We start from the raw sequence: 19,744 nt of genomic DNA on the forward strand, positions 1-19,744 counted from the left end.
AAGCCTTAAAAAAAAAACACTCTTAATAACTCATTCTCGAATCGCCCCCCCCCTAAAAATCAAATTGCCCCCCCCGTGGGGCGTGTGCGTGCCCCCCCCGTTGGGAACCAGGGCTTTGAAGCATTTTTGGAGGGGGGAAATGGAGGCAAGTGTTTCTGAAAGCAAGTAATATTGAGGTGTTCTGTAAAATTATTCTCAATTGATATTAAATTGTAAAGATTTTTTTTTTTAAAAAAAAGAAGATAAAAGAAACACAACTTCTCCTAAATTGTTTCCACAATTTTGACTACTGGAGTAGAGCGGATTGCCCGAGGGGAGCGGAGAAAAAGCCCCGAGGGGAACCGACTTCCCCCTCCGCCACCCTCCCGGGAGGAATTCCGCTTCTCTCGCTTCCCCTCCAGGGGGAGGAAATCAGGAGGTCCCGCCTGCCTTGCCTGCCTGCCTGCCTGGAGCTGCCTCGGCGCAGCTCCGCCCCGTCTGTGGCGTTTGTTTGGGTCTATAAGAAGCCAGGGGCGCTGCGTAACGGCGTCGGGGGAAGATGGAGGGCTACTGGTGTTTTCTGGCGCTGCTGGCGTCGGCGCTGCTGCTGGGCTTCTGCTCCGTCGTCTTCGCCCTCGTCTGGGTTCTGCACTACCGCGAGGGGCTCGCCTGGAACGGGGACGCCGCCGAGTTCAACTGGCACCCGGTGCTCATCATCACGGGCTTCGTCTTCGTGCAAGGGATCGGTGCGTAAAAGTGCGCAAGTTGCAGGGAGCAAGCGGCGCAGCGCCCGGAGGCAGAGCTTCGCGCGCCTCCTGGAGAGGCATCGAGGGGGTGGGAAAGCGCGGGGAGAGAGGGGGCTCGAATCTGCGTTAGCGAGGGTCGAGAAACGGGAGGGGGGTGCTTCTCTAAACTTATTTGGAAAGTGTTTATTGAATATGTGGGGTGGGGAATTGTGTACACTTGAAAACGTTTGACAGCGTTGAGATAAATTCGACAGTCAGTGTAAAAAAAGTTTGGACGGATGGAATAATGCAATACTGAAAATGGTTTAGCTTATGTAATATGCGCAGGTATTGATGATATGCAAAAAGAACCACGGAAAGAGAAGAAGGGAAGTCACTGATATTTTAAGGATGTCTAAATGAGCATTCTAAGTTGTAAAACAGAAAAATTAATAAAAATTATACATAGATTATGCATCTCAGCAACAGGGCAGCTGCCACAAACTTCTGTGGCTGGTTAGAAAACACTGAAAGTTGTTTAGGTGTTGTAGAAGCAGCAGCTAAGGTTCTTTTTTGGACAAGGAAGATGTTCCCACCAAAGAAGAATGGATAAGTCAGATAATGGGCTATGCAGAACTGGTGAAATTAACAGCAAAATCAAGAGCGATGACAAATAGCAAGAACAACAATGATGTTGTTTTTTGTAGGCCTACCCCACCCATCTGACTGGGTTGCCCCAGCCACTCTGGGCAGCTTCCAACAGAGATCACCTCTAACGATGAGTGTGCAGGATTTGAGCTATGAACAACAGAAGGGATTCGATTATAGCGGTTATAATTTAATAAACAGAAGGTAAAGTTCAGCAGAAGGGGAGAAATGACAACTCCATGGAGCACAGGACGGGAAGTTGACAAAAATAAGAGAAAAGACGAACTTGCATTTTGAGTGAATGTGTTAAAAATTTGAGGGAGGAAGAGAAAAGAAAAAGAAAGCGAGTGTACGCTGGCCAAGACTGCGTGGTGACTTGGGAGTAAACCAACGAAGAAGTTCCATTGAACTGAATGGAGATTGCTGAATTTCCTTGGGGCTGCAGAAAGCTATGTTTTATAACAATTCGGTTTAGAAGGAAGCCCTGCTGCGTTCAGTTGGCCAGGACTGCAGCCTCATTTTCTTAAGCAAAATTAAGATCGCAGCTGCCACTACTTCTGCTTTTTTTGCAACAAGTTGAAGCTCTTGAAAGCTGGCTCTGTTGCATGCAACCAGAATTGTTAACACACACATCTGTCCCAGAGCACAAGGCTCTTTAAGTACTCCATGTTGCTGAATTCTTGGCTCACCCCCCCCCCAAAAAAAGGGAGAATGCAGAATGCATTCATTTCCCAGAGAACTGTGCAGTGCAAAGCATACTTATTTCTGAGTAAATGTGATCCAGCAGTGTGCTTTAAAAATGCATTCTTTTGAGGCGTAGTCAGCTTATTTAATTGCACAATCAGTTTCTTATACCACGTGAAGCAAAGAAGAAGGAAAAGTCGCCTTCTAGCCCCCACTCCCTCCCATGACAGCATTTTTTGTGGCAGGGTCACATCACATCTGGATGCCTTCAAGTGTATTCCGTTGGGCCAGGAAAGCTTAACATTATCTGTGCTTCCTGTTTACCGATGTTTGACTCATTTGATGTGAACTGAAAACTGGAATGTTTCAGCCTCCTTTTTTTTCATTTGGGGATTGATTTGATTTTGCTTATGTAGTTTCATCGTGTTGTAAAAAATTTTTTTGGGGGGGATTTTATCCACCATGACTGAGCTGGATGGTGCATGAGCAAGATATAAAAGAATGTCATGAACCTTTAAGGAGGAAAACTGGTTAACAGTACATGTATACCCGGAGACTTAATCTGAGTAGCTTTGTCTTAAGATTTTAGCCCAAGGCTGTAGATGATAATAGCTGCCTTAGGAGCATTGTGCAGTTGGTAGAAAATTAACACACTCGAGCCTTGACCAATGCATTCCACAACCTAGCACGGCAGTTGGTGGCTACCAGCCATTGTTGTTATGCTTCACAATGGCCATTGCTGAAGACTACTGGAGGGGAGAGTACTCTTGGGGTTGTATCCTGCTTGCAGGTTTCCTACAAGCATCTGATTGGCCACTGTGAGAACAGGTCTAGATGGGCAGCCATTCACTTCCGGTCTGTCGCGGCGGAGAGAAGGACGCAGGGACCTCGCGCGCCGATGTCCCTGGCTTCGCGGAGGGGGGGAAGTCCGCAGAGCGAGCGGATTCCCCGTAAAAACACTGGGTAGAGAGTCCCGGTGACTCATGCGCCCAGCGGTTGCTCCGTTTTTTTTTGCGGATCCCCCGCTGCCCGAGAGCTCAATAGAGCGATCGAGAGCCGGCGGGGTGGAACCGCGGGAGCCATTTTGGGCTATATCTTACCTCCGAGAAGTGAAGCTCCGAGTCCTGACCCGGCAAGCGGTAGATTCTTCCGACAAATTTAAACTTCCAAAAAGTAAGTGGAATTGTGATCACGGACTTTAAATTCGTTAATTGGAAAAATAGGAGAGGCTTCAAAGAAACGGAAGTCGGTCTCTTCCTAATGGAAAACTGGGAGGCGCTTTAAATAATCTTAAGCTGAATAACAAAAGGCATCTGGGACTGTGGACCCGAGAGAAAGAAAGACTTTTTTGAACCCTCTCAACTCCCGAGCCCGGCACCCCTTGAGGTACAGCATTATTAAGGGGGAGAGTGCTTTGACAGCTGTCAAAAGCTGTCAAGCTGTCAAAAGACCGGGTGGACTTATTGTACTGTTGCAATTAGTAAAAATTGTTTGAAAATGTGGTAGAACTATTTAAAATTGGAACTAAGAATGGAGTTGTGATTGAGTTAAAAGACAAAGGAAAAGAACTGCCAAAATGGAGTCGACCGTCTGAGGAAGGAATTTTCCAGTACCTCTTTGTTCTCCACTTCCTGTCTGTTTGCGGTCAGGAGAAGTATGAAAACAAAGTACTCTCGAGCCTTCCAGGAGGCTGTGCTAAACTATCTACAATTATGGGAGGATATCTACAAGGAACGGCAACATCCCAATGTACCAGCAGTCGAGGATGAAGTCCAAGTCCAGGATTTAGAAGAAAATTTGATTTTGGATACTGTGGAGATGGAATTTGGATGTCAGGAGAAACAATTAGTTGAAAACCTTAAAGAGGACTTGGACTATAAAAAATATGTTGGGGATGAAGCAAAGTATGGACTTCAAAAGGAAGAAAATCAAGTAGAACAAGAAAATGAGAAGCAAAGGAATTTGAGGATTAATGGACTTGAAGATCCTGGAGGGGTTGAAATGTGGGGTGATGTTAGGGAGGAATGGGAAAGACAGGGGCAGGGGGGGACAAGGGTCTGGAGACGGATATGGGAAAGAATGGGTGTGGGGTGAATATCTTAGTTAAAAGATTTTATTTTAGTTTCTGAAAGACGGTTTTTGAAATTTTGGCCTGTTAACGGAAATGCTGATCCAATTGGGGGAAAAAGACTTAGGGAGAGGAGATGGAGTGTAAAAATGAATGGAAAAAGTTGTGCTTTCTGGAGGGAATTCTAAGAATGGCTTAGGAAAGAATTCAAGTTAATGTAAATTTTTGTAAGTTAAGTTAAGTCTAGGCAGAAAGCTGCCTACTCTCCTTTCCTTACTCTGAGATACTCAGTGGCAGGGAGTGCTCAGAGGGGTGAGGAGGGGATATAATGGAACCTTGGAAATGCTGTGCCCCACAGGTTCCTCTTGTGGCAGGAGGGGGCCTGTGGGAGGGCAGCATGGAAAAGGAGGAGGGTTGAGTTAATATTATAAGAAAAGGATTCTAAATTGAAATAGAAACCCGCCATAAACCTTAGATTTTGTTTAAGGAAAACCAAGAGGAAGACCACCGAGGAAGTCACAAGTATAAGGTTAAGGCAATAAGAATTGGGGAGTTAAAATTCTCCCCTACTGTTGTTATGTTTGTATGTGTCTAAGTATACTTATGAATGAGTTGGGGGAAACCAATCCTCAGAGCTCCTCCATTCCTGTCCTCTCAGTGGCAGGGGGGGGAAGAGGGGGGAGGAGGGAGGGGGGAGGCCAAACCCAACTTACAATGGACCCCTTTGGTTCTCAAAGCACACGGGTTTCACTGGTGGCAGAGGTGAACCAGTGGGTGGAGGGAAGACGAAGGGACTGTGTTATATTGTATGTTATATTGTATGTTTGTGTGGTTTGTTTAGTTTTGTGTGTAAAATTAATAAAAATTATTTTTTTTAAAAAAAAATAGATGGGCAGCCATTGGCCTGATCCAGCAGGCTCTTCTTAAGTTCTTAAGTTTTTTTATTTCCCCTGCCCCTGCCCAGCCAAAATTTGTGCCGCAAAACAGGCTGTCTTCATGCAGCACACTATCAGCAACACTGCATGTCTACCCGAGAAGACATATCAGGCACAACAGGGCTTACTCCCAAATAACTGGATAAGATTACAACCTTGAACATATGTTTTGTATCCCCACTGCCTTATTTCTTCATGCTTCTGTTGTGACTAAGGCTGCAGTCCTACAAAGTTTTATACAGTTCCCTTGGAATATGCTCCATTGAAAACACTTAGGCTTTTGAATAGACGTCTACGGTGGTACCTCGATTTCCGAGCGTCTTGGAAGCCGAACGTTTCGGTTTGCGAACGCCAGAAACCAGGAAGTAAATGCTTCTGTTTTCGAACGCGCCTTGGAAGCCGGACGGCTTCAGCTGCGTCCCCCCCCCCCAGTTTTCTCCATTTACTTTGCAGGCCGCCCTTTGCGCCTCGGTTGTCAAACGTTTCGAAAGTCTTAACAGTCTTCTGGAGTGGATTACGTCCGACAACCGAGGTACCACTGTATACGGTATTGCACTGTAAGTGCAGTTAAAGTGCTGGGTTGATTTCGCGTAATTCTCAAAGCAATTAGTTTGAATAGCATCCGGTAATAAGAGGCACTAAAGCTGGAGAATAAAGACAATGTTAAAATTTGACTTTAAAAACAATGGTATTGGTTATGATAGAAAATTGGAAAAAGAAGACATCTACAGTTCAGTCCTGTACGGAAGTCTCACTGAGTTCAATGAGTTTGGTTGATTGTTTTGTTTCATTTCTATACCACTTAATATATTAAAAATATTTTAAGCGATGTACAGAGAACCGAAGCAACATCAAACAACTTAAAACGAAATATGACAAAAAATACACAGTTACATATAAAAATGTTGCATAATATATGTATATCTATATCAATTCATTTTCCTTCTGACATTTTCCAGTATAGAATTACAACCTTAAGCTTAAAACTGTATGTTATGGTGCAGCATGTCAGTATACTAAGGTAATGGACCCCTGGACTGTTAAGTCAAGTCAAAGGTGACTGGGGTTGCAGTGCTTATCTTGCTTTCAGGCCGAGGAAGCAGGCGCTTCTCCACAGACAGCTTTCTGGGTCATGTGGCTAGCATGACTAAAACGCTTCTGACGCAACAGGACACCGTGACAGAAACCAGAGCACACGGAAACACTGTCTACCTTCCCACCGCAGCTGTATCTATTTATCTACTTGCACTGGCATGCTTTCGAACTGCTAGGTTGGCAGGAGCTGGGACAGAGCAAGGGGAGCTCACTCCATCACAGGGATTCGAACCACCGACCTTCTGATCGGCAAGCCCAAGAGGCTCAGTGGTTTAGACCATAGCACCACCCGCATCCCTATGTCAATATACTTTTTGGAACGGGGGTGGGGGAACTTGTGGTTCTCTAGAGCAGGCATGTCAAACCTGCGGCCCTCCAGATGTTTTGGACTACAATTCCCATCTTCCCCAACCACTGGTCCTGCTAGCTAGGGATCATGGGAGTTGTAGGCCAAAACATCTGGAGGGCCGCAGGTTTGACATGCCTGCTCTAGAGCTTGTTAGACTAGAGTTCCCATCTGCTGTAGCCAACATGGTCACTGGTGAGAGATGATGAGATTTGTAAACCAGCAACATTTGGAAAGCCAAGATTTTCCCACCCCCCTATTGATGCTGAGAGGGAAGTGGCAAGTAAGATGAGGAGCAGAGATGATTTTAAGAAGTACAATAATATACTTCTTCATGGTTAGTTTTTTTTCTCAACTGCGTTTTATTTTGGTCCCTAGGGTTGCCAGACTCAAGAGAGGACAGGACTTCTGTGCCTTTAATTGCCCTGCTCTCTTTTGAGTCTGGAAACGTTAAAGAGAAACCAGCAGACCCTTTGTTTAATTTCCAAGCAAAGGGTCTGCTGGTTTCTCTTTAAGGTTTCCAGACTCAAAAGAGAGCAGGGCAATTGAAGGCACAGAAGTCCTGTCCTCTATTGAGTCTGGCAACCCTATTGGCCCCCCACTTTTTGAGTGAGCCACACTTGGCTTCCTAATGTTGATTTTAAATTTCTTATTTGGGTACCCATCGATGCATGATACGTGTCAATAAAACGGTGTTGAGGTGCGGAGGGGAGTTTGATAAGCAAACTCTGACAAGATGCAACATAAAGAAGGTATAACTTGGGTACGAGAAGGCAGGGTGACAGAAGTGGAATAAATACTTAACGTAAGGGGAGAGAACTATTTGCACAGCCTGACAAGACTAAGAATGCATATCAAGAATGCGAGAAGACAAAGGTAGTATTGAGTTTTAGAATAGCAGAAGGGTATGTGGAAAAGGAAAGAACTTGAACTGTGTCTGCGCATTCCTTGGCAACAGTCTTAGGTCACATTATTCTTCAGCTTTAGCAATTGCATTCACCTGAATTACCTGTTGCGTTAGACGCACAGTAATGCGGAACAGCTCACACAATGTAGCCTTTTATGAATGCATATAAAATATTATGTGTGCGCTCGTAAAATTGCAACGTGCAAATCCATTTCTGTGGTTTGTAAGTATATGTGCCAGGAACAAAAGAATGTGATCTGTCACAGGACTAGGGTTGTTTTTTTAAACATTTGACGCTCTTATTAGAAGAACCCAAAATGCTTCTAAGAAGGGGGGCGGATCTACATGGACAGAATTGTTTGCAGCCTTCTTCCTGCCCCCAAATAAAATTATGATACACATTTTAAGCATCTCTGTGCCTGCTTGCCAAAGACTTATTAAGCCCCGTTGGACTCAACAGGACGTTCCTATGAGAATCTGCATGTAAGCACTTAATAGCTGAACTTTCATTGTTCTTCTGTGTTTAAACTGGTGCTCTTTCCCTCAACCTGTTGAAAACAAGGCTACCATATTTCCAGTCTGAATGTGCTTTTCTTCAAGCCTTTGGAGGGGGGGGGGGAAGCTGTGAAATTGCAGAAAGGTTGTGTACAGTTAACTTGAAAAGACGATGTCTTCAAATGTCAATATTGTGCTTCCTATAGCATAGGGAAAATATACATTGGTTCCAGTTCCAGGACATTCCATTTAGGAACAGAGTTTTCTTTATGACTTATAGAGTGAATGTGTAGACCTTGGCATGCGCTGTACATAAATTAGAATGTTTTATAAGGCTATAGAGCCTTAAAGGTGATGTTGTTCATAGCAAGCAAGTGCTGTGTTCACCCTTTCTTCCTCAACTGACTTTTTCCCTGGCCAGGTGAGTTAAGTTGGCTGGAGAAGAGCGGGGGAAATGGATTGGGTTTAGTCTTTCTACATTGACATGCCGCTTCAGGAAATCTCAGTTGCCTCTGCCTCCAAGAAACTATAGATAATAAAGTTGTGGGAAGGTTAGGTTTTTGTGTCTTTACCACATTGCTAGCCAATTGCTAGTTTGATGACCCACACTACACATTTAAATCATATTCTGTGCACATTTAAAGCATGTCTTCTCCCCCAAAATTCCAGGAACTATAGTTCCCCCCTCACAGAGCTATTTCCAACACTTTAACAAAACAACGGTATTCAGAATTATTTGGAGGAGCTCATGTGGGTTCAATAGGCATTGAGTAGGTCAGTCGGTGGAGCACAAGACTCTGAATCTCAGAGTTGAGAGTTTGAGCCCTTACGTTGGGCAAAAGATGGATTAGACTAGAGGACCCTTGTGATCCCTTCCAACTCTACAATTCTTTGATTCTAAGAATATGCTTTTAATATGTTTGGGGACTGTGGTTCTGTCCCCAAAAGGACTTGTGAGCTGAATCAGACATCTGACTGGCCTGAATGACTGGGACCTTGGATCAGTCCTAAACCTGTAAGGCAGAGCCTTTCCAACTTTTCATGCTGAGCACACACGTTTTAGACAGGCATCATTTCGCGACACAGTAATTCAGTTTTACTAGCAAAAACCGGAGGTTAAACTAACCCCTTTCCAGCCCCGGGAGGAGCTGGAAGACATCTGAAGGCAGCCCTGTTTAGGGAAGTTTTTGATGTTTTATCGTGTTTTTAATATTCTGTTGGGAGCCGCCCAGGGGGGCTGGGGAAACCCAGCCAGATGGGTAAGGAACGAACAAATGAACAAACAAACAAACAAATAAATAACTAGTGTGACACACCTACACACTGCAGCCGACACACCAACGTGTCGTGATACACAGTTTAGAAGGCGCTGGGGTAATGGATCAACCTGTCCAGCAATTCTGACCATAGGATGTGGGATTGAAAAGCAATGCTGAAACAATTGAATGACGCAGACACAACAATCTGCATCAGTTTGATGCAGATGCAACATTCCTGATCTCCAAACCATGGTTAGGAGAGCAGAAGTGTTGGTTTTATGTACTGCTTCCTTTTCTTGTGCTTGGTACATTGTCAACAAGCAAGATTGCCTTCGAAACCAGCGTTTGGCACGCAAATCCTGGCTCTGGGGGAATCTGGTCAGCATTAGCCATGCTAATACAGATGTAATCTGCTTCATGATTATAGCACATCCGTGGAGAGGAGGGAGGAAATCATTTGGCAGGGCAAAGGCGTATTTGCAGACAGCGGTCATCTCTGCATCAAGTTGTGCAAACTTGAAATTTAAAAATAGGGGAAGGGAAGCTAGCCTAGAACCCTGGAAAAAGGTAAACAAGTTGTTTCTGCAAATAGGTCCATATGCTGTTTAATATCTAATGGGAAACAATTAAGAGAAACAAATTAAAATCTGAGGAAACTTGATGTAAGCCAGGCATCCCCAAACTGCAGCTCTCCAGATGTTTTGGCCTACAACTCCCATGATCCCTAGCTAACAGAACCAGTGGTCAGGGATGATGGGAATTGTAGTCCAAAACATCTGGAGGGCCGAAGTTTGGGGATGCCTGTCTTAAACTATCTGAGGATTTATCAAGTAGAAACAGGAATATCTTCATGTATATCACTGGTAGATCACTGGCTCCTCCAAAGAAGCTGAACAACTGTGGCTCCCCTAAAAAAAAGCTCGACATTTTACCTCCTCCCTGAAAAAACTCAACAACTTTGACCTGAACCCCCCAACTTTGACCTGAACCCCCCAAAAGGGGGTAGATCACTGCCAGTTTTTAACTCTAGATCACAGTCTCTTGGGAGTTGGCCACCCCTGATGTATATAAATCGACCGACCTTGGCAATGTTCAGAATCATGTGGGTGAAATTCTTAATGATTGCTCTGGTAAACTAGGTGCAAATGCATGTTTGGGAGAAATGTCCTGAGGGAAGATGGTAGGGAAAAACAGCTTTTTTATTTTTTAAAAAAGTTTCCCAGCCTGAAAGGGTGTAAAGCAGGGATGGGGAGCTTCTCAGATGTTGCTGGCCCAATGATCAGGGATTTCCCCATTTCTGGAGTTAAAAGAGTTAGTGGCATCATGGAAGGAATGGCCCAAGTTAAGGAGAAGTGAAGTCCCAGCTTGGCACATTCCATTGCTGCATAACATGGCTTATTTAGCAGGAAGCATCACAGGAATCTCGCATTGTGCCACGTGAAAATCTGGTACTCCTCTTGAGCAAGTTTTGGCTTTCGAAGAGGGAGCGACTTCTAGAGCCAGGCGTTCCTAGCTAAATCCTCAAAAGCTGATAGGTGTAATTTGAATAACACAAGAACGGCCTTAACATTCTGGCAAGAGAAAATAGTTTCCTAAAAATTCTGAACTCTTTCCTTTCTTTCTCCACCTCTAGCAATCATTGTGTACCGGCTACCGTGGACCTGGAAGTGCAGCAAATTCCTGATGAAATTAATCCACGCTGGGTTAAATACCATCGCTCTGGTGCTTGCCATTATTGCTCTGGTGGCTGTTTGGGATTTCCACAATGCCCAGAAGATTCCCAACATGTACAGTCTGCACAGCTGGATCGGCCTGACTGCTGTCATTTGTTACGCTCTACAGGTTAGACACCGTTTATAAACGGCACTTAAAGAGGTGGAATAAGTTGTTCTGTCTTATCTTTATTAACAGTATGTTTGCACAGCTGAACGGCCTCTGTTTGAATCGCTTTAATTGGACACTTTGTATTTACCACAAAAAAGGCAACAGTTTGTAGGCAGGCAAGCCAAAATCCGTGCGTTCATTGTAAGCAGAATAGATTATGTAAAAATGTGCAAGTTTTCTTTACGCAGGCTGGATTCTCAGTATACAAATTCATTCATTTCAAGCACTTTTTTTTAAAAAAAGATGCCTTTCCCCTGGTAATCAAGCAACACCTGGGCTGGTGCTGGGGGGGGGGGGGAGAAAGAAAGAGTTTGCCAGCATCTTGGAATTGACACCACAGGATACCAGTGAATAGCAAAAACAAGATAAAAAATCTATCCATTTCATACTAAGCCATCATGGTGGGGCGCAGGTGGCGCTGTCGTTTAAACCACAGAGCCTAGGGCTTGCCGATCAGAAGGTCGGCGGTTCGAATCCCCGCGTTGGGGTGAGCTCCCGTTGCTTGGTCCCTGCTCCTGCCAACCTAGCAGTTTGAAAGCATGTCAAAGTGTAAGTAGATAAATAGGTACTGCTCCGGTGGGAATGTAAGCGGCGTTTCCGTGTGCTGCTCTGGTTTTGCCAGAAGCGGCTTAGTCATGCTGGCCACATGACCCAGAAAAACTCTGCGGACAAACGTCAGCTCCCTCGGCCAGAAAAGCAAGATAAGCACCGCAACACCAGAGCATACCTTCCAAGTTCCTCTCTGAAAAATAAGGGACCGGACCGAAAGTAGCATACTGGAAGTAGCGCGGTGGCCATTTTGGAATTGGGCGGAGCATGCTCAGAAGTGACTTTTGATGCTGCTGTGCCCAGTTCCAAAATGGCCGCCGCACCAGAAGTCGCGCTGCAGCCATTTTGGAACTGGACAGAGCAGCATCAAAAGTTGCTTCTGAGCATGCTCCGCCCAGTTCCAAAATGGCCGCCGCACCAGAATAAACCGGGGGGAAACAAAAAAAAATCCGTTTTTTCAGCTGGGGACAGCTGGAAAAACGGGGGTTTCCCGGGGATTGGACTTAACTGTCAGGGGTCCTTTAACTTTTTTTTTTTAAGCCACCATGGTAAAGAGGAAACAGCATTTTGTATGCAGGGTAAAAATAGATTTTATGCAAAGTGATCGTTTGGGTTCCTGTTCAAACATTAGCGAATCCTTTGCCTTGCAAAAGTAAAAATCTGCCCTGGGTTCAAAAAGTTTCCCCTTCCTCCACCTCATAATGGATGGCACTAGGTGTGTTTCATATAAGACCGTATCTGAGGTGGTTTAGAATGCTTCTTTGAAATGGTAGACGAAGGAAGAGAAATGTTTGATTCAGTGTAAAGCTCTGCAGCAGGAACAGGGAACCTGTGGCTCTCCAGGTGGTGTTGGGCTAGCATTTTCAGGGATAATAGGAGATGCCCTTCGGATGCCCTGCCAGAGGGTCCCCACCCCTATTCTAAATCTCCCATATAATAGAAATTCTTCAGGAACGCTTGAAAGGTGAGAAGGGAAACCCAACGGTAGGAGCTTAAAAAGCAGTGAAGGCCTGGACACAAGATAGCTACTGAGATTCAGAGTAAAGGTAAAGGTAAAGGGGCCCCTGACCATCAGGTCCAGTTGTGTCTGACTCTGGGGTTGCGGCGCTCATCTCACTCCAAAGGCCGAGGGAGCCAGCGTTTGTCCGCAGACAGCTTCCGGGTCATGTGGCCAGCATGACAAAGCTGCTTCTGGCGAACCAGAGCAGCGCACGGAAACGCCGTTTACCTTCCCGCCAGAGCGGTCCCTATTTATCTACTTGCACTTTGATGTGCTTTCGAACTGCTAGGTGGGCAGGAGCTGGGACCGAGCAATGGGAGCGCACCCCGTCGCAGGGATTTGAACCGCCGACCTTCCGATCGGCAAGCCGAAAAGGCTCAGTGGTTTAGACCACAGCGCCACCCGCATCCCCCCAAGCTCTCAAAATCACAACTACTTTGGGTATTGTGCATATTTTCTGTTGCTTGAATAGCCCTAGACTCTGTGGTTTAACCCACAGCGTCACCTGGATCCCTACTGAGATTCAGAAGTAAGCCTCAAATATCAATGAGGCCTGAATCCATTCCGGCTATTGGGATTTCTGGTAAAGTTGCCTGACGCTGCTGTTCACAAAAGATAAGAGCTCACCAGCGCTGCGTTTCCTCATCCACAGAGTGAATGCAACGCAGCGAGTAGCACCGTTTTGTGTGTTTTCCCCACGTTGTTTGCTAGAGCACCTGTGTGGTGGGATCTGCTTTGAGGATGAAAGCGCTCGCTTTTCATGCCCACTCAAAACTGGTCCGTCAGCTCCATGGATGAGTGCCCAGCTTGCTTGTGTTGCGGCCGGCTCTTCGGTTTGGAGTTGCACACAAGGAATGCTTGGGTTTTGGCTGACGAGGCCTTCGTTTATTTGCTAAGGAAGACGTTTTAAGACAGTTGGGACGAGCGAAGTAGCCCATCGACAAATAACATGTTCAACCGCCCTCATTTCATGCTTGCTAAACAACATATCAGAATAATAAGCAACAGAGCAGTTGGTTCTTAAGCAGACAATCCTTATCCCTGCCTATTTTTTTAAAAAATGTTTTTGTTTTTTTTAATATCTTGAAATGACCTCATCTTATCTGTTGTGTAAGATGATGAGCATTTAAAGGGAACGTGTAGCATTTTCAAAAATAGGCAACCTTAGCTCCATACATGATGGCGATATTTTGCCAACAAGTTAAGAGCTCTCGTTTTAAACGATATAGTTTTAATGAGCTTAAGCATTACTGTCACCTTTCTTTAGATAAGTTGAATCTGTTTCTGTATATGGTCACTGCTTTCATTGCCTTCCACATAAAAATACAGCTAAGAAAACTACATTAAATATTTCTTCCCTATCGTCCTTTACATCAGATGTCTTGACTTTTAGAAGACATCTGAAGGCAGCCCTGTTTAGGGAAGTTTTTAATGTTTGATGTTTTAGCGTATCTTTAATATTCTGCTGGGAGCCGCCCAGAGTGGCTGGGGAAACCCAGCCAGATGGGTGGGGTATAAACAATAAATTATAATTATAATTAATACCCCTATTAATTAATGGAGCAGCATCCCTGTTGAGATACAGCAGGTCTCCGCTACTAGCAATTTCCAGAAACAACTTAAATGTTTGGGTTGGTTTTTTTTTATAAAAAAACCCACACACAACATGCTTTTTTGGCCGGATTGGGAATTGGGTCTCTTTCTTGCTTGGAAGATGGTTTGTAATGTGATGAAACAGCCTGGAGGAGAGGTTTAAAAAAAATCAAGTTATAGAAAACATAGACCTTAGTTTGCTGCTCTGCTTCTGTTCTTCTTCCTTGTAGTGTTTATAGGCAGATTAGGGAGCAGCCATGTCTATTATACTGCATCCCAGGAGCTGGGAACTTTTTCCTCTCTCTCTTGGCTTGGTCTGTCAAGTACTGAGAGGTAGAGCAAGAGCTGGCAGTGGAGAGAAGCCCCACTCTTCTTTCTCTCAAGTCAAGTGTGCAGGTGAATTCCGTCAGATTTAGGACCGGGAGCGGCCAGCTCACTACCGAAAGTTATTGTCCCTCTTTGGCACTGTTCGTCTTGCTTTGCCTGTTCATTAAAAAGAAAGACTTGGAAATGAGTCACAGTCACACCCACTCCTAATTTGATATTTTACCCTTCTATCTGGTTCTCGTTTGCTTTTGTGCTCTTCAGGGGAAGAGGGCGTAACTCTGCCTTGCATCGCTTGGGCTTTTGGCTCCACGTTTTGACAGCGTCCTCCTCTTGGCTTCTGTCTGTATTGCATGTGTGTTTGACAGTTTATGCATCTCAGTAGGCTCTGGCCCACGGAAATTTATGCCGCAATTAATTGGATATTCTTTAAAGCGCCACAGGGCTCCTTGGCTGAGTTAGCATGGAAGGCTAAGCCCAAACCATGACTTAGCTTGAACATGTGAGTGGGTGTGCTCCCAGAGAATATATCATGGCTGCTTCAATCCTTTTCCTTTTTTTAATTTTAATTCCCCCCCCTCAGTTTTATAATTACCGTATTGGCCTGAATATAACCCGCACCCAAATATAAGCCACATCTTTAAAATTCGGGGGGGGGGGCAGAGAGAAAGACTATACCCTAATATAAGCCACTCGCTTAAAATTCTGCAGGCACTCATGCCCGTTCGTTCCGTTTTACCGTACAGTGGTGCCTCACAAGACGAAAGTAATTCGTTCCGCGAGTCGCTTCGTCTAGCGAGATTTTCATCTTGCGAAGCACGGTTTGCCACGCCCCCCCAAAAAAACTGCCGAAAGACTTCGTCTTGCAAAGCGCGGCCATAGAAAACTTTGTCTTGCGAAGCACCGAAAACATCGCAAAACGCTTTCATCTTGCGAGTTTTTCGTTGCGTGAGGCATTTGTCTTGCAAGGTATGTCTGTATGTCTGTTTCAGCAGCGATATCGTAAAAGCCCATTTTTGTAAAGTCGCGAATTTAAGCCGCACTTTCGACTTTTCACAGTCAGAATTTGGAAAAAAAGTGAGGCCTAAGTGAGGCACATCATTTCCCATTCTTGTACAGTAGTTATTTTAGTCTTTGTGTTTAAACAGCATCTACCAGTAAAATAACTTGCTATTTCTGTGTAGCTTGTTCTAGGTGTTGCTGTCTTCCTGCTTCCCTTTGCTCCTGGTTCCCTTCGGGCAACCGTGATGCCAATTCATGCTTATTTTGGCCTTCTAATCTTTGGAACGGTGATTGCGACGGCCCTCATGGGAATCACAGAAAAACTTATTTTTGCTTTGTAAGTATTTTTTTATTTACGTCGTCGTGGTTTTCTAAAAGTTATATTGGTGTCTTCCTTGTTTGGTCTCAAGCGCTGCTCTCATAACAGCTTTCTTTTTCCAGACAAAAGCCTAAATATAAAGATTCCCCCCCAGAGGCCATCTTTGTCAACGTTCTTGGCGTTCTGATCTTGGTCTTCGGTGCTGTTGTTTTGTGGATGGCAACAAGGCCCCATTGGAAGCGCCCGCAGGAGCCGGATGTGAAAATCTCTCACCGAAACGGAGGAACGCTTGACAGTAACAAAGAAGGATCGACTATGACGGACTGCAGCAATGCGGAGAAGTCTGACGTGGAGTTCAACAGCGAGGCAGCCAGAAAACGCAACCTGAAACTTGACGAAGCTGGTCAGAGGTCAACCATGTGAAGGTGTTGGGTGCTACAGCCGTACATCTCTCAATACCAAAAGGGCTATTTTTCTCCCTCGCCCCTTTAGCTGTGCAACAACACAATATATACCGCTTGCTTAGTGCTACTGGATTTTCATATTCATTGATGACGAGGTGGCAAGGACTTTGATTCTAGAAGAATTCGTGTTTATTGGTCAGTTGTTCTGAATGTAACTTTTCATCAACATGGGGCTGGAATGAAGCATGTGAGTTTTCCGCTGGTACAAGGCCTGTTTTCTTGAGCTGCTGGCAAATCTCTTTGAGGAGCAGCTTGCCATTGTGGTGTTCCATGCCTTCCCATATTTTTGTGGTGAGCAGATCCTAAAACCATCGCCATGACAATTTTATCACTAAAACAAATAAAACGTTAAGGTGTTTGTAACGGAAGGGTCTCTAGAAAAATGGCATATATACCAATTAGGAGCAGAATAGCACAGGTATTGAAGGGAGAGGAAAGTTTTTTTTCGGGGGGGGGTCAGACATTGCATAAAGATTTGCCAAAATGATTACAATCTTCCTATCAGTGTTGCCCAGATCAGCCCTCGTAGTCTCAGAAGCGCAATCGGAGTTCTGTTTGTGCCATTCTAGGTTATCTTACAAAACTGGTATGGCTACTTCATCCCCTGATTTCACACAATCTTTGGTGTTTTAGGGTTTTTATTTATTTATTTACATTGCACACTTCATCTCATGTGAAACCACATAATTGGCACCCTAGCAGTATTGGAGGGCATAGTCAACAGTGTGAAATTGATATAGGTTGCTCAGCCACCGCGCTTGGATTAAAGTGGTCCCGTTGTTTCTGTGACTCCAGTGGGACAAAAATCCAATATAAGTGGAAGGATGTTTCCTTAAGAGGTTGGTGGATTTCATTCTAAAGCAGTCCTCTTCGAAAAACTTTGGAATATTGGACCTCTCAAAGGCACTGGTAGAAATGTTCACTAACTGTAAGAAGAATGACGGCATGCTTTGCACACTTTTCGCTATAGGAAAACTTTATGCAAAAGCATCTTACCTTTAGTTTACAGCCTGCACTTTGTAACTTTACCAAAAAACAAAGCCCTCGCCATGGTCACATTATTACAGTCGATATTCTAGTTCTCCATAATAAATTCATTTGGCACAGTGCACAGACGAGTAACTACTTCCCGTTTATATGGCAAATGGCAATCTGAAGATACGGTACCCTCGTTAAGCTAAACAAACCATAATGCTATTTATTTTAAGAGCTGGCTGCTATTTATAGTTGCATCATTTGTTAAATGGTCTTCTTTAGAAGAGCTGCAGTTTCAAAGAGATCTGGGGAGGAAAGGAGGTTACAAAGAAAATGCCCTGGAATTGAAATCGGAACCTTTATCGTGGAAACATTAGGGAATGTTACATAATTTTGCAAAATGTTAGGAAGCCAGCTTGACTCTAGGTAATGCTAAGCAGTATATTCAGGTTTTTTTAAAGATCTCGGGCTAGCTTCAATCCTGAAAGCACTATACTGAGATTTTTCCAAAAGGAGAAGTGATTCTGGAATGATTTCTTAGGGCATTGGGATATAACCGGAAATCTAAGGAAGCTTGTTGACTGTTGAACATATATGTTGCAAATTGTCAGTATCTGCTGATGTGATTTTACAGAAAACTGCAACCGGACCTTCAGGACCAAATCTGCTGTTTGTGTCTCTTCGTTATAAAAAATTCTCTGGTATTGTTTGACCCACTTTTCTGGCTCAAAACTGAAACATGCTGGTTTTCATTGTGTCAAGGAAAGGCTTTTATACTTTGTACTACCCTGTTCTACTGAATTCTAATGAAATTCAGCACTTGTTTGTGAATGAACAGAGCTGATCGGAAAGCTAAGCTGGATGCGTGCATGTCAAGTCTTCTGACCAGGCCTACTAGGGGAAAGAGTGAACCACCTCTGTGAATGGCTTGTTCTAGAAGCCCTTTTGCAGCCCATGGCCGCAGTGCAATGGGAAGCCAGCCTGAGAGAGAAGTCTGCGCGTACATAAACAGTCCCTTCGCCCCCATGGCATGTGACAGTGGTTGGGTGTCATGTGACAGTGGGTGTGGCCATATTCCTTCTCTCACACTCTCATTTCCTTTGTTTCTCCTGCCCCGTCCCATATATGTAAGCCCAGGACATCCTTCATGATTAGCTTCCATATCATCAACTTTTGAAAAGTGAGCACCCTGAACAGATCATTCTGTTAATGTTCGGTGTGTTTGTGGTCAACCTAATACCATCTCACGCCTGTTCAACAAGCCGTGCAATAGTTTGGTAAGCTCTGGCCCTGGCAATGTCAAAAAGTGTTGGAAGTTGTATTATACTAGCCCTCGTTATTTTGAAAAACGTATATGGCTGCAATAATGTTTTTTTTAATTATACCAATGGCTGCCTTATTTCATAAAATCAGTAGCTGAAGGTGTGCTTCTCATTAAGTATATTTAAGAGGATACATAGAGTATTGTAAATAAGAATAAGCAGTATATATGGCAATGATAACCTGGCTCTTTATAGAAGGAAATGGAAATATTTTGTAATTTCTTAATTGCCAAAGATGCTGTGTTTTTTTTAAAAAAAATCCATTTGGATATATTCCATTTGCAGAGTTATTTTGCAGAGCAAAAGGGGGGCAAATGTTTTGTTACGTTTCTTTTTTTATATTGCAATAAAAGTTATGAAGTCTTACGTTCCGTGTATTATGTAGTCCCATTATGGATCGCCAAGCTGTGTTAGATGGAGCTTTAAAATACAGCATGCAAGTAACATCGATTGGTGTGATGTGTATGAACTGCAGGAAGTCTCTGGCATGCGCAATATGCTCCTTCCACACAACGGGAAAATTAACTGGGGCTTTTACTTTTATTTATTTTAATTTTTTTAAAAAAAATTATTAAAGATTTATTTTATATCACACAAAAATACAAACAAACATACATTAAAAATACACAATATTCAAAATCGGAGCAATTCATTATCTTCTCTAATGTCTATCAAGATTGTTGCACTAAAAGGCGACTATAAAGAGAAATCAGCGACGGGCGGAAAAAGTAAAGGTAAAAAGAAAAAAAAGACGAAAAAGGAAAGAAAAGAAAAAGAGAAAAATAAAGAATAGAGAAAAGTTAAAAAGACATTTAATTAGAAAAAAGACTGATTCAACAGTCAAACATAACATAAAAATCATCATTTCCTGCAGCACTTCCGCCGCTTTCCACACAGTGATTTGACAATTCATAACTTCATTATTCTGTCCTTTTTCCACTCACTACATTATTGTAAGCAAAAAAGATTTTGACTCTATATTTCCTCTTATTTTCAAGTCCTGTACAGTTAATCTAGACATAACCATGTTCTATCTCCCAAATACAAATACAATACTTTTATTTTTTGTTAACTACAGTTGGTCCTGGCCCCTACTGTGACCAGTTGCTGTTAACACTGTGGTCAGTTAACAGCAGTTCAAACAGTGGTTTGAGGCTGGTTTGTTCAAATT

At 43.8% G+C, this 19,744-nt stretch overlaps 1 protein-coding gene across 1 annotated transcript; it reads left to right on the forward strand.

The window, feature by feature from the left end:
* Positions 1–288: 288 nt before the first annotated feature.
* Positions 289–18,939, forward strand: CYBRD1 (cytochrome b reductase 1). The gene is made up of 4 exons (XM_035135403.3): positions 289–725; positions 10,775–10,983; positions 15,676–15,830; positions 15,935–18,939. The coding sequence occupies exons 1-4, from the start codon at positions 539–541 to the stop codon at positions 16,233–16,235; spliced, it is 852 nt and encodes a 283-aa protein (XP_034991294.3). The 5' UTR covers positions 289–538; the 3' UTR covers positions 16,236–18,939.
* Positions 18,940–19,744: the final 805 nt, after the last annotated feature.

This window comes from Zootoca vivipara, chromosome 1 (genome assembly GCF_965207765.1).
Source record: "Zootoca vivipara chromosome 1, rZooViv2.hap1.1, whole genome shotgun sequence".
NCBI classification, from domain to species: Eukaryota; Metazoa; Chordata; class Lepidosauria; order Squamata; family Lacertidae; genus Zootoca; species Zootoca vivipara.

What these genes read in the sequence shown, in the direction of transcription:
- CYBRD1 (XM_035135403.3), top strand. Translation starts at nt 539, where the DNA reads ATGGAGGGCTACTGGTGTTTTCTGGCGCTGCTGGCGTCGGCGCTGCTG. An exon ending in TCATTTGTTACGCTCTACAG is followed by an intron (nt 10,984 to 15,675) that starts GTTAGACACCGT and finishes ATTTCTGTGTAG; the next exon opens with CTTGTTCTAGGTGTTGCTGT. An exon ending in GAAAAACTTATTTTTGCTTT is followed by an intron (nt 15,831 to 15,934) that starts GTAAGTATTTTT and finishes TTCTTTTTCCAG; the next exon opens with ACAAAAGCCTAAATATAAAG.